The following is a 15,684-nucleotide window of genomic DNA, read 5'->3' as shown; positions in this document are numbered from 1 at the left end:
CTATTGGGGGGGGGTATTTTTTGTATTTTTCATATGTACGTGTGTGCACACCTGGAAGTCATGGCGACATCTGGTGACTGACCCCTCCTGGGGGCTTGGAGTATATTCAGAGATGGCTGAATAAAGCCTGCCCCCACCTCCCGACTGCTGGTATTCCAAGTACTTGCCAGAGTCGCCCCTGCTTAGTTTTTGAGATCTGATGAGATCGTGCCTGGGCTATCCAGGTCAGGGTGAATATTGGTAACTATTGAGGCTGTTGTTAATTGTTAATGCAATTAAATAAATAAATACCGATGAATTGAATTTTAACTGTTTTATCCATTTATATTGTATGCACTACGTGCTCTGTAAGCTGCCCTGAGCCCGCTCGCGGGGAGGGCGGGGTATAAATGCAATCAAATAAATAATTAAATAAAATAATCTAGTTACTAGATGCAGGTTCTTGCTCACCCTACTACTGTGATTATTTTTATTTTCAGACTTTGGGGCTATTTTTACTGGCTTTTTGTTGTGGTAACTGTATATTCCAATACCACATTTTTAAAGAAATAAGCACTATGAACAAGATGTTGGGTCTGTAGGGGAATGTAGGAAAAATACACTTAGTTTTTAAAAATTGTTAAATACTGTATAGAACATACACATGAGGGTTTCAAGAGGGTTTGATCAATGTGATGGATCTAATGGGTTGGATCCAAGGGTGTCCTTCTGTGAGCAGGAAAGCACTTGGCTCGGCAAAGATGTGAGTCTGTGATTTCTGGACATTTTCTATAGGAGGTACTACCTGCTGTACTGCAATGCATAGTATTCTTCAAGGACTGCAAACTCTTACAAGGAAATTTTCAAATGGTGGGTGGGAGGAGGGCTGCAGAAGACTGGGAAAAATTGAAAAGATCAGTTCCATCATTGAAGTAGCACTTGCAGTTCTTTGGATTTGGAAATTGTGAATTTTCAAGTTTTGCTGGTAATGAAAACATATTCCACTAAGTTAATTAATGCATTATTTATTTTAACACAATACTTTTGCATTTAATGCCTCTGATGCTGCTGAAAATATTAGCTGGAACGTCTGTTTGTGTTCAGTCATTATTTCATACTGAGGTCTTTTTCCCTACAGTTGCAGGCATTCATTTCTTTACTTAATTAGATGTTTCAATGCATTAAAAATTAAACACTTGCTGTCCCATGCTACAAGCATGCACTTAGAACTCTGTCCTCTGCTGTTCTGAAGGCCAGTTTACATAGAAGGCCAGAAATTGGAATTATGTATGTAATCTGATTCCTCACTATGCAAAGCTGGACAGCTGCATGTAAAGCATCTGAGGTGAATACAGGTTGATATGACTACTCTGTGTTACTTGATGGCCTAGGACTGGCTTGTTCACACTTGAAAACAATCACTTGATGCTATCCTCCTTAAGCAATGAATATGCAAGTGTGAAATATCTCTCAGATATTTTCCCTCCAATTGGAGCCAGAATTTAAATTTCATCTAGTGGTCCATGATTGATGTTGCTTACTCTACTCAGATTTCTGTTTCCCAGAATGACACATTTCAGAGAGAGAAAAAAAGGCAGGGAACTGTGTTAATCCATTATGTTATGATGTGTTGTTAAAAGTCATTACATGATCTTTGTTTTTGGATATTTCAAATGGGCAGTGAGAGATGTTGGTGTCACACAGAAAAAACAGCAGGTTTGTGGTGCTTTAAAACTAACAGACATTATTATGTCAAGCTTTTGTATACAAGAGTCCTCTACTTCAGATGCATGAAGTGTTATACATTTTCCAGCTGAGGATAACAATCCTCACCTGGTAAATGTATAATGCTTCACGCATTATAGTTTTAGTTCAAGAAAATGTATGCTGTTTCCAAGATAAACCTGTTAGTCTTCAGGTGCCTACAAGATTCCTTTCAGTATTTCTAGGGCACACAAAATGACCAAAGACAATTTTTAAAGAGCTTATTAAGAAGATTCCTCCTTGTATATGAAGGTCAGTAATCGCTGCGTTCCAGAGATTTTAAAAAACTTTTTGTATGGGGAAAGGCCTCCCTTCCTCTGTCTCTTATTATATATAATAAAAGAGATGTCCTTATTAAGATGGGCCATAATAGCTGCACAATCATATGTATGTTATGAGCTAATAACATAAGAATTCTGGGGGTTCAGACAAAAGGGCTATCTAGTTCACTTCCTGTTTCTCACAGTGGCCAACCAGATGTTCACAGAAAGCCTACACATAAAGCACACAGGCCAAAGCCTCACCCTGTAGCTGCTCAACAACATCCTGAACACTTTATACCAATAGCCAACAGGTGAAATCTACAGCAATGTTTATGAAGTGGAAACTGCTGTGGGGCACAGGGTAGGAGAGGAAAAATGTGTTATAAGGTTATGTCCTGTTTGCTGAGCAGAATTTAGTTAAGGTAAATTAGAATTATGATTTCAAACCTGATACTGTAATGAGAAATTACAAACCAATGAAAAATTAACTGCTTTGAGACATCAATATTAGCCCCTTGTTTGGAAGGATTGGTTTTCTAAAGTGATGCTTTTAAAGGTAAAAGTGAAGATATGTTTAACTGAGCAGGCAAACTGGGTTCCATGGATCAAACCCCTTTAAGAGTTTGTCTACATCCAAGCTTTCCATGCCTCAAACTTGATCAGAATAGTTTCAAAAACTTGCATCCATTTGTATTTAACAATTAGCAAATCCAGAATTTACCATGGGGTGACCTGTCAACATGACTGTGTCCAGGCTTTGTTGGTATACCTTTCTTACTCACCCTGCTTGGTTGGTGATTTAAATAATGGGCATAAAGTTGCTTGTGAAATGTGCCACAGTCCATAACCATCTTATTAAAACAGTATAGTTGTACAAACTTCTGCTGATTTGCAAAACTGCATAAAATAGAATGACAACACAGCTCTGACTTCAGACTGAAAAGATGCACCTTGGCATACAGTCACTTTTTTTGTACAACACAGAATGTGTAAAGCTAACAGAGGAAATGGCAAGGAACGGAGAATCTCAACCTGATGAGGTAATATATTCAGGCCCCATGAAAAGGAACTGTTTTTAATTAATTAACTTGTGGAAGTTCACATGCACAGGATGAAATGATTGCCTCTAACGTAAATACTTTTGAAAAGGGAATAGGCAAAATAACGGGGAAGAAGTCTATCCGTGTCTGTGAGCCATGGTGATGAGATGGAATCTCCATGTTTGGAGACAGTCATCCTCTGAATGTTGCCAAATGCAGGGCAACAGAGGCTGTGTGAAGGCTGGCCTCTTCCTGCTTCTAGGCTTTCTAGGGACAGTTTGTTGGCCACTGTGTGAACCTGGATGCAGGATGAGATAGACCACTGCTCTGATTCAGCAGGGCTAGTCTTCTGTTTCAGTGCACACACCATTTAATGAGAGCTTCATTCAAGTAACACAATTTGAGTGGTATAAATGCTGCTGACAATGAACATTCAAGCTAATCTCTTAAGCGTTCTTAGTATACGTGCTCCATCTGAGCCATGCATTGAATCATCTGTAGCTTGGTACACTTCATGGTAAATTTGCAGTGTGTGTAAGTCACCTTAGGGCTTAGGCTATAATCCTGAAAACCTGTTTATATGAGCGTTTCTATGCCACTTTCCTTCCAGAAGTAACCTCATTTGGCTTAGATCAAATTCCAAATAATGCCATTTAATCAAAGGAAACTCAAGCAGATGTGGACTGCCAAAAAGAACCCAGCGACTTTTTCCTCTGGCCCCACCCAGACTGAGTACCTGCAAGGAGAAGAGCACAAACTCACCCCAGATGGAACCCTGCAGCTCGGTGCTTGCTTTCAACAAAACCTTCAATTCTTGAAGAAAGATCAAGGATGTCATCCCAGTCATTCCTGTCAGGATTGCCGTCATTGGTTACAAAAAGAAAAGGTCCTTACATGCACCATATAAGAACATAAGACGCCAATGTTGGATCAGGCCAAAGGCCCATCCAATCCAACACTCTGTATCACACAGTGGCCAGAAATACCAGTGCCAACAGGAGGTCCACCAGTGGGGCCAGGACATTAGAAGCCCTCCCACTGTTGACCCCCCCCCCAGCACCAAGAAGACAGAGCATCACTTGCCCCAGAGCCCCTATCTATAACTTGTGGCTAATAGCCACTGATGGACCTCTGCTCCATATGCTTATCTAATTCCCTCTTGAAGCCGTCCATGCTTGTAGCCGCCACCACCTCCTGTGGCAGTGAATTCCATGTGTTAATCACTCTTTGGGTGAAGAAGTACTTCCTTTTATCCGTTCTAACCCGACCGCTCAGCAATTTCATTGAGTGCCCACGAGTTCTTGTATTGTGAAAAAGGGAGAAAAGTACCTCCTTCTCTACCTGCTCTATCCCATGCATAATCTTATAAACCTCAATCATGCCACCCCTCAGTCGTCATTTCTCCAAGCTAAAGAGCCCTAAGCGCTTTAACCTTTCCTCATAGGGAAAGTGTTCCAATCCTTTTATCATTCGAGTTGCCCTTTTCTACACTTTTTCCAAAGCTATAATATCCTTTTTAAAGTGTGGTGACCAGAACTGCACAGTTTTCCAAATGAGGTCACACCATTGATTTATATAGGGACATTATGATACTGGCTGATCTGTTTTCAATACCCTTCCTAATAATCCCCAGCATAGCATTGGCCTTTTTTCTTGCAGTCACATGCTGAGGAATTTCACATTACCCTTTTAAACCCGTTTTGAAGCCGTTTTTGATCCATCATGGAGTAAACTGGTATAGGGCTGCTATTTCACACATGGCTTTCCCCATCCGGTAAACAGCTGGATCTGAAATGGTTTGCCATTTCAGACTGCACCGCTTTTTCCCAGTTTTTCCCCGCCATTTTTCGCCCATGCGGGCAATCTTCGGCTTTTTGGGGGGGGGGGAACGTTCGCTTTATAGCACTATAGCACTATAACAAAACACTCCAGGCATTCCAATGGCGTTGATATACTGCTGTTCCGTTATAGCGCTATAATGCTGTAAAGCGAACGCCCCCCCCCAAAAAAGCCGGAGATCGCCCGCGTGGGCGAAAAACGGTGGGGAAAAGTGCATCGGAACCAGGAGAGGAAACTGAAGACTACTTAGAAGCGGTTGACAGGTAAAACGCTTCAGCCCCGTTTCCTAAACGGGACAGAAGCATTTGTGTCTGAAATTACAAATATATTCCTGTAGGGAACCGGTTCTAAAACGGTTCTGTCTGAAATAACAGACCAGAAACCATTTGGGAACCGTTCCTCTTCTGAATTATATCGTCTGTCTGAAATTCCTCTCGACATTTTCAGTGAGTTATCTACTACAACTCCAAGATCTCTCTCTTGATCAGTCTCTGCCCAGCTGAGCAAAGATTTTACATGATTGACAACAGGAAATCTTTGCAGTCTTCAGAACTGCCTTTGTTGAAATAGGAACAAACAGAACTAAAGTATTTCAGTTTTAACTTAATATGTAAAATGAGCTGGATTCAGTCTAGTTCTTGTTAATGTCAGTGAAAATGAAATGGTCTAGCTAAACTAGCTGAGTGGATAATGAAGTATTTCCTGCAGTAGTTCACAATCATCCAAGTTACATTTAGTGCAATCATACACTGACTCAAATCATCCCAAGCAACAAGTTTCTGTTTATTTTTTTATTATTTGGACAATTTATATACATATGTACAAAAACACCTATGCCTACTTTTTTGTTTTTGTTTTTACAATTTCATGTGATTTACAAAACAGGACAGCAAAATAACTTAGAAAGAATACGAATACTGTACAAAAATAAAATGGATTAAACTTGTAAAGGTTGGTATTTTACAGTGTTACAGATGGTTAATCTGTAGTAAAACAGCATTTGAAGAGTATGTCCAATCTGGTGCATACTGGGCTAAGTCCATCGGCAAATGGAAAAGAGACCTGTATAGAAGTCGTCAAAATTGTTCACAAAAGATGTTGTATAGCTATAGTTTAAAGCCATGGCTTCTCTAGGAAGGTCTTTCTGAACCAAGGAGAGGAGCCGTCTCTCTTAACGTCAGCACTCTTTTGAGTATTTCCAGAGTAATGTGGCAAATAGGTTCTCAGATAACTTTTCTTCTCAACACTTGCAATAGTCTCTTCCCAAATTCCCTTTTGTAAAAAATACAACTGATTTTACTACATTGTAAAGTTTGCACATGAAATTCACTACTATCTTTTACTCCAAAGTGACAAACATTTCCCCATTTTTTTTAAATTGGTGGTGGTTAAGAAACTGGGTAGCTTACTTTTGGAAGACTCCTAAGAAGCATGACATATACCCCAATACTAATCGTATTTATTTGGAAACAAGTTCTATGCATTTCAATTAAACTTACTTTCAAGTAAGCATGCTGAGGCTCACAGCCAAAGAAACAGGCTTCTATTTCATGACCTCCTGGAGGTTTGTCCTAAATGTGTATTTTCTGGGGCACGAGTAGGTATGTTGCCCTTTTCCATATCACATTTTCATATATATTTCAGTCTATGTACACACTATTCAGCAAATGGGGCTGGGAGCCATTGCCACTGTGGAAGAGGGGAGGATTTGTAAAGGAGAAACTAGTGGTAACTAAATTCTCCCTTCCCACTCCGCCCCCCCCCCACAGCCCATCTCCGTGGCTTTCCTTCCTCTTGACTCTGCTCAAGGAAAGGCTGTTGGGGAGGTTCAGACAGGAAGTGATAGCTATGGAAAGCATTATGTATCTCCCATCCATACCTTCACCCCTGGAACCTCCTCCTGCTGCTGGGCCACCTTGTAGGGAAGTGACATTCAGGTATCGCAGCCCCATGATTGTTGCCAAACATACAGACCTGGTTATGCACACCCATATCTATTAAAGTAATTAAGGAAGCAATCCAGTGTCAATCTGTGGCCGAGGGCCTGGTGCACAGAATCACCCTGCTTCTGGCACCACAATAGCTGCTGTTCCCTGCCACAGTGGTTGTTTGTAACGAATGAGTTTTGTAATTGATTTACCCTTACTAGAACCTGTTGCATGTTACTGTTGAGCACGCAGTATTAAAGAGGTTAGCAGTGGCATACAGAAACATTCATCTCCAAGGCTGATGACCAACTTAGCAGTAACAAGCGACTACCGTAAGCAGGATGGTCCTGTGCACTTCTCTATAATGTCAACGTATTGCAAATTGTAATGTTGAGTGATGGCTGTTTGGGGGATATTTTTATAAGTGGAACAGTCCTTAGAGATAAACCTAAATACAAATTTGTACATTCTATGGTAAGTTTTGCACATGAGAATGTTAAGAGGGGAACAATTCACATGTTTTTGTTTTAAAATATACTCTGCCTACAGTGTTCAAGCTTGGATGCCTGAGCTGTGTGCAGAAATGCATTTTAGGGGCACAGCAAAGTATTACTCCAAGCTGTTTGGTGGTGTGATTAAGGCATCCCTATGTCTATAGCATTATGCAATTATGCAAAGGACCAATGAAGCCAGCATGGTGTCTGCACATCTTGGACTTCCCAATGGAAACAATCACATTAGAATTTACATGTGGACTGGAGGTGACCATGCAGCATGACATCAAGTAAGGCATGATCCCACAACCACTAGGAAAGTAGACAAATCCCCTAACCACTGTCCCACCATGTCTTTGCATCTTGTGCCCATGTGATCCAATTATTCGTCGAGGAGGTGGCCTGTGCCTGTTTCTTATGTTGGATTTTAAGGTGAAATAACAGCATTCAGCATCCAGCCTCTATGTAGCTAATACTGCACTTGTCCTACATCAGAGCAACAGTAAAGTCTGAGCAACTGTTGGATTAGTAGGACTCACATTAGAGTTCATACTCTTAATAATTGGTCTTATTGGGGAGGACAGTTAGAACGATACTATTGTTGTGAGTTGCTGGCCTACAACACGGTCCTGACCCCTAGTCAAACAAGGCAGCATTAACAGTACTGGTAAAGCAGAATACTTATTACACTAGAGCGATAGAAATAGCCAGGCTACTTGTTTGTATAAGGAAGAACAAATGTCCCTACAATTTATTTTGGACACCAGAAATTAATTTTGGTTTATCATAAAACAAACGTTTCAAAAAGCTGAAACGGAGGTAGAAAGTGTGCTTGGTTTCCTGACATGTCTTCACTGAAGAAAACTCATCCCTTTTTTGTGTTTGAAATCCCACAGATTGTTCAGTGCCCCTAACACCTCTATTTAGAAGCCATTTTCTTCGCATAGACACAATTTTTATAATGAACCAAACAGGTAAAAATGCTAGATGCATACTGAGTTCTAGTGCTGGAAGCCACGGACGATTGTAGAATACTCTACTCTCTGAGATGTTTTATTATTATTTTTCTAGGAAGCAAGCTTTTCATCAGGTGAAACAAGAAGATACTGTCATTGCAGGAGTACTTCACAAGATTTGTATGTACAGATTCTTTACAAAGATGGGTTAAATTGATCCTTGTATAACCCCACTGGCTGCAATGTGATTACCTCAGGGATGAATTTAGCCTTGGATATGACATTTGCACCGCTCCTGCCTTCTCTGCAAAGGAGGAGTAAAGAACAGCAGACCAGTAGAATGGTTCTGAGGGGGAAAGTCTGTAAACATAGTTCTCCACCATTACAAGAGATGGGGGAGGGAAAGTCCATGATAACAACCTTTGTAAGGTTCATGCTCTTAACATTAACAAAGATGAGTACTTGGCTAGATGTAATAGATTTCCTCCAGTGACTCCTTGGCTCTTCTTTTAAAGAGCAACCATTCGTTTTTTCAACAGATGAAATATTGCCATATCATTGAATGTTTCAAGCCTGACACACGGGGTAAAGATTGCAAGGTACACAGTGGCATGCCACAAGACATACTAAGACACACCTCCTGCATATTAGATATTCATGACCTCATTTTTTGTGGTTGTGGTATTGTTGTTTTTCCCGTACTCTGTACAACAGCTGCAATTTGTGAAAAAGGTAGAAGTCTCTTGAAAAGTACTTTTTTTAAAAAATGAGTTTTACTTGTCTCCATTAGCATAGGGAATGGTTTGTAAGGAAAAAAAGCTTCCATATACACACACAGTTCCCATTGGCTGTCATAGGAATCTGGCAAGTGGATGTAGAGGATGCACCTTTGAGAGAGAGAGATCATCACAAGGAAAAAACCTTTACAAAAGTGGTAGCTTATAAAGATGATAGCTGCTGTTATGCATTCATTCCAACGAAATACAGCAGAATTAAAGCACTGTTAGTGGTATTTATATAGTACAGTACAGTATATGGTTTTCAGATGAAAGTACAGGAACAACTGGGGTGAGGGAGGAAACCTGGTCTCCAGCTCCTGCTGCATTCTTTAGAATGACTTGTGGTGTTGTTCTTGTTTGCAAATGGCAACAGAATAATGGAGCCAATATACATGTGACATCAGAAGTAATCTGAGCTGATTTCTTGTTTTTCCTTTTTCTTATTGAAGTGGGTTGATGTCAGCATGTTTTCAGTGGAAAAAAGAACAGCTTATATTCAAAAGAAAGAAAGAAAGAAAGAAAGAAAGAAAGAAAGAAAGAAAAGACCTGGATTGTGTACCAAACAGGTCCTCATCAGTATAAATTTCAGCTTATTTATTTTCTTTAAAAAAATACCAATCAGCGAATATGAACACCAGATGTAATGGTTTTTTTCTTAACAGTCTTGAACAGGATGGGTCATTGAGAGAGTCGTGAATCTTCTTCTGAATATGTGCTATGGAGTTTTAATTGAGAAGTATCTGAGTGAGTTGGAAAGTGGTTTTACTAAACTTTTTTGTTTTTGTTTTAAATACAAGCAGCATTACATTAGTCAACAAAACATGTCCATGACACAGCAATCACAAAGAGCTTGGAATCACTACTGTGTTGTCACAGGTCAAACCACCCAGTCAGACATATATACACCAGTGTTGATTCTTTAAACTACAAAAAAGTTGCATTATTTCTGCTGATCCCCACACTGCCCCCCTCCCCACTCCCACCCAGCAGCCACTGGTTTAAGACTGTTGTTGGTAGCATAGCAGGGTGGACGGGACAAAATGTTAAACTTCCAGCTACGTGTGCTTTCAAAATGCAAGTAGGGGGAATTACTGTACAGTGGCGGACATATTTGTGCTGATCAGTTATGCCTGTTGCAACAATGGTTGTCCCCTCCCACCCAACCCTGAATTCTAGTCTGTCATTCAAAAGGAGGCAGAACTGGCCTTTTTAGATCGCTTGATCATGCTAGGATGGAACTCAGTGTGGCGACGGGCGTGCTTTGTCAGGTGGTCGCTCCTCATGAATCGCTTCTCACAAAGCGGACATCGAAACTGCTTCTCCCCGGTGTGGGTTCGGTAGTGCCGTGTTAGCTCATCAGAGCGGGAGAACTTTTTAAGGCAATCTGGCCATGTGCAAGGGAATGGTCGTTCACCTGTGGAAAGATAAATATCAAATGAGAGAGTTAAAGGAGACAGGAACACAATAGTTCAGGCTGGTTTTGTGAACTATACATCCCAGATTCAGGTGGGTTGGTCTGAAGAAACAGAACAAAGTTTGAGTCCAGTGGCACCTTTAACACCAACAAAGTTTAATTCTGGGTATAAGCATTATATCGAGAATTAAAGTCTGTTGGTTCAACACAGCCCAGAGGACTCAAAAAGAATTACAAAGTAACCTTAAATATGTCACTGGATTCATCAGTAGGAACAACTTTTATTAAAATCTTCTTGTGGCATAGGAGCGCCTCCTATTTCCCAAATGCAGTGGAACAGGTTGTTCACAACAGATAGCCCAGTTCTAGCAATAGGTACCAGAACTACCTCTCTAGAATCCTAATGGAGAGATTTTCGTATGATTAAGAAGCTGGGAGTTTGAACTTGGAATATCAGATATTAAAAGCATGAGCTTTACCACAGAGCCATAGCCATTACCATCTATACTCAGATACATAGCTTTCAATCTGTACAGAACAAATCAGTCATGTTTATTAATGTTTTTTAGCCCTAGCAGCAGAATAGTACAGAAATTTCCAGTGCTATGAAATATCAAGAGGTTGTTCGTTTTTAACTTGGCTGACCATGGACCTTGTAAGGACTGGGGGGTGGTGTGGGGTGGTATATAAGCAGAACATCAAGGAAATGACTGTGATCACACAACATATTCATGTGCATTTCGTCATTTCACTAAACTCAGAGAAGAAAACTAGATCACTCATAACTTATAGTCTTTACAGACCCTCAAGATCTGTCACTGCAATTCCAATTTAAAGAATATGAAATCAAAATACTCACCTATGCAGTGTTTGCTACAAAATAACTTACCTATATTAGTTTAATTTTTATTGCTGTTTTTAAAAATAGTATTTCTGTTGCCTTTTTGTTGGCTCCAGATGCATTCCTCCCAAAATACATATTTTTAAAAGTGAAAGATTGATTCAAAGTTGGTTGGTCAGTAACACAAAGTGTAGGCAAAATTAGAACTTCACAAACAAGTTTCTTAAAATACAAATGTGTGATAAGATAACTCACTTGTATCTACTGCTGTTAAGAGCTTGAGCTCAACATATCTCAGAAAGCATGTCTCGTCCTGACAGCAAAATGTGCTCAAGGAAATCCACAGAATGGTTTTGTGAACTAAACATTTTCATATTTAGTTCCTATTGATTTCTATAGTGTTATTATTACACAGTCTTTAAATCCCTTTTATGAATCTTTTCCCCATTTCAGAATTCAGTTCACACTAGCAAAGTCATCAGATCCAATTCTCAAGAAGCCCGTTTTAGACACACCAAATAGTCTAGCCTGGCGGCATGCTCCAACACAGCTTACCAGCTCAATACAGTCCACTAACCTTAACAGGCAGGCCCCTTATTCAGCAGAGTTATGGACCATTTAGGTTCCCTGTCATTCCCATATACCTTAAGCATGCAAACTGTGCACTGGATTGTGGTCCAACCCAATGATGATATAAAAATAAGTATGGATGGAGGACGTATCACAGAATTCTCCTGTCAAACAGAAGCTGCTTGGGATACGAGGACAGTTATTCAACCCTCATGTATGTATGGCTTCTGCTCTGAAAGCCAACCATCTGAGTCCTTCTATGTCTCACTGACTATTATGGTTTCAGTGCTTACCCAAACAAACAGAGATATATTTTCTTCAGTGACTGCCAAAGATGAATGCTTTTTATTGTCAAGCCCAGATTGGAATGGAATGTTGGTCAGAACATCATTTACTGTAAGATCTTCAGAACATTTCACCTGGACTGTAGCCAGTGTTGTAAGAGCCAAAGACTGTGTACAAGGTCAGCTTGGTCTTCTATGAATAATCTCTACAAACCTGTGTCAGTTTTCTCCCCCTCTCCTCTTTCATGTGCATGAGCAGCTTGTAAGACGTGATTAATTATTTTTGTATGTACGAGTCTGCTCATTCACACTCTCTCACACATGGCATCTTAATACAGTCAGCTGTAGCTGTGAGGAACAAGACTAAAATGATCCGCATTCCAAACAAATAGAGAAAAATAAATCTGCTGTACCTGCTACTCTGGCTGATTTGATTAAGTAAATTGAACTCCATCCCTCTCCCCGCCAATTACCTTAGATACATCAACAAGACCTGATCTGATTTAGTGTGTCAAAACCTGTCATCTCAAAGCAAAATGCATATAACTAATGACATAGCCATTTACCCTGAGCAAACAACCATTAGGAATAGCTTTTCCTCCTACAGACTGCTCTCAGAGAGACCAATATCCACATTACTGATCTGGGAAGATGACATAACCTGCCAGATATTCATACCCACTCACTGCTTCCAATCCTTTCAAACCCACTAGAGTGAGGTATATTTCAAAAGAAAATGTCAGTCCTTGGGTGGGCAGAAACAACCAACCTATACAGAAGATTGTTCATACTTAGTGCCTGAAATGTCCAAACTCTGTAGAAAGGGCAGATCTGCATGAAGGAATTCCAGACCCTGGTCACAGCCAGTGTTCCCTCTAAGCTGAGTTAGTGTGAACTACCTCACAGTTTTTTAGCCTCCGGCTCACACATTTTTGTCTTATCTCAGGAAGGATGGCTCCAGAGCAAACTAATTTATGCAGTAGCCAAATCACTCGCTCACAACTTTAATGCCAGTAGCTCACAAAGTTGAATTTTTGCTCACAAGACTCCATAGCTTAGAGAGAGCACCAGCAAATAAATCATGCTTATTTTTCAGTTAAATTGATAGTTGAGCACACAGAGAATTCTGGCAAGAATGCATGTACAGGAAAGTAGAAGTTGGTTTGTATGAAGGGCAAAGGGATCTTGCAAAGCACAGGGGCACTGAACCTTTGAACACTATGATGTGTCGCAGTTACCTCCTCCCTTCTAGAGCCCCATGTGTGTATTAATATATACAAAGTTTCTGCTCCCCTATTCACATCAACAGAAAGAACATTTTGCACATGCAAAGGGAATGACTCTACCACCAGAAAGCGCAAAAGGAAGCTTCCCATATGCATATATGCACTCCCGTATGCAGGAGGATTGGCAATAGAATCCTAAGGGGACAGCAGTTTATGTTTCTGAAAACAAGCCACAGAATGAAAGCCATGACTCAGAGATCAAGACTGCATCAACCACCATGCTCTAAATAAAACCCTAGACTTGACGGATATTGTCAGTCACACCAATGTAGATGGATACTGATGGTTTTGTTGACTCTCTCACAGATAATGCCAGTGCTTTTATTGGGTTTTAATACACGATTTTACTATTTTCTTGGATTGTCAACCATTCTGGGCACCCTTAGAGTCTCAGAAAGAGGGAGGTGTAAATGAATTAAACATAAATAGTAAACACAGATATGGATCATACTGTAGTGCAAAACAGATTGCTGCCAAGGTTATTAAAAGTCAAAATGCTAGTCACCCTGGGACCCAGTCAGAATACAGACCCCATTATATCCTCCAATTATATATTATTAGAAGAAATGCAAGGTATTTGGCTCAAGTGGTTAAGACGCTGAACTGCAGGCTGTGGAAGGTCAGTAGTTCAGCAGTTCAAGACCCGGGTGCCGCAAGACAGGGTGAGCTCCTGTCTCTAGTTCCAGCTCCTGCCAACCTAGCAGTTCGAAAGCAAGACATTGCAAGTAGATAAATAGGTACCACTTCGGTGGGAAGGTAACAGCGTTCTGTGCGCCTTGGTGTTTAGTCATGCCGGCCACATGACCACGGAAACGTCTTCGGACAGCGCTGGCTCTTTGGCTTTGAAACGGAGATGAGCACCGCAACCCTAGAGTCGGATTCGACTGGCTTTCGAGCAAGGGAACCTTTACCTTTACCTAGTTAAACTCCAACATAAAACCTAAAATGGGATACAGCAACTGCTTATAACTGAAAATTTTATTAACTCACGCAAATGAGAGTTCAAACAACTCTCACACTCAGGAGTGATATAATAATATAATTGCATGCCATCAAGTCACACCCAACTCATGGTGACTCCATGAAGTTCCACCTCATGGGGTTTTCAAGGCAAGAGATGGACAGAGGAGGTTTGTTTGCCATCGCCTTCCTCTGTGTAGCAACCCCCCCCCCCTTCCTTGGAGGTAACCCATCCAAGTAGTGACTGTGACCAACCATGCTTCGTTTCCAAGCTCTGACAAGATCAGGCTAGGCTGGGCTATTAGCCTAATGGGTGGGAAGAACTTACTAAACACCTAATTGAATAGATAGCCACTTGAACAGGCAGAAATTACTTAACAGTCATAGATCCAGTATGAACTAAAACATGCTTCCTTGAATCATTTTTGTGTGCCTAAAGATATGGGAGTTATCCTCCCATGGCTGAAAAAAAAAAGCACGAGGACGATCGGAAACACACACAAACCAGAAAACTTACAGTGCAATCCTATGCAGAGTCACTCCAGTGAAATAAATGGACTTGGATTAGAGTAGCTCTGCACAGGACAACATTGCACGGCACCTCATAATGTGTCATGGGAATTATTGTTACTGCATGGACAGCATGTTCTCAAATAGCATCCTAACAGGGATCTTTGCAAGATGCTCACCAAACCTCCTGGTGAGCCCCCACCCCAATATAACTAAGTCAAAACAGCGAGGAGAGTAATGCCCATAGCTGTCTTCATTGTGGGAGGCAAACACAAAACAAAAATGGAAAGTGTAGCTTGAGTCCACAGCATTTCTTGAAGTTTAGTCATGGTAGGTCTCTGTGCATTTAGCTCTGGATGAAATTCAAATAAACCTAAATGAGGTCTTGGATCTGATTGCCTTTTTTATACTACAGCTTGGAGACAATTGTATACACAGTTTGGTGTTGTGGTTAAGTGCGCGGACTCTAATCTGGGAGAACCGGGTTTGATTCCCCACTCCTCCACTTGCACCTGGCTGGATGACCTTGGGCAAGCCGTAGTTCTGATAAAAGCTGTCCTTGGAAAAGAGCAGTTTCTGTCAGAGCTCTCTCAGCCCCACCCACCTCACAGGGTGTCTGTTGTGGGGAGGGGAAGGGAAAGGAGTTTGTAAGCCGCTCTGAGACACCTTTCAGTAGTGAATTGCGGGGTATAAATCCAATCTCTTCTTCTTCTATTATGAATTTTATGTTTTATTGTTAAGTACTTTATTGTATTTATTCACGAGAAATGTTATTAC

At 40.7% G+C, this 15,684-nt stretch overlaps 1 protein-coding gene across 1 annotated transcript in view; it reads right to left on the bottom strand.

The window, feature by feature from the left end:
- Positions 1 to 9,625: 9,625 nt before the first annotated feature.
- KLF9 (Kruppel-like factor 9) overlaps positions 9,626 to 15,684 on the bottom strand; it is a 21,425-nt gene continuing 15,366 nt past the window's right edge. The window contains exon 2 of the mRNA XM_015420518.1: positions 9,626 to 10,456. Coding sequence (XP_015276004.1) covers positions 10,227 to 10,456 — 230 coding nt within the window. The 3' untranslated portion in view covers positions 9,626 to 10,226. The remainder of the gene's footprint in view (positions 10,457 to 15,684) is intronic.

The sequence above is a fragment of the Gekko japonicus genome, unplaced genomic scaffold (assembly GCF_001447785.1).
Source record: "Gekko japonicus isolate JY-2015 unplaced genomic scaffold, Gekko_japonicus_V1.1 scaffold576, whole genome shotgun sequence".
NCBI classification, from domain to species: Eukaryota; Metazoa; Chordata; class Lepidosauria; order Squamata; family Gekkonidae; genus Gekko; species Gekko japonicus.
Note: the sequence above shows the minus strand (reverse complement) of the source record. Positions and strands in the feature narration are given on the sequence as shown.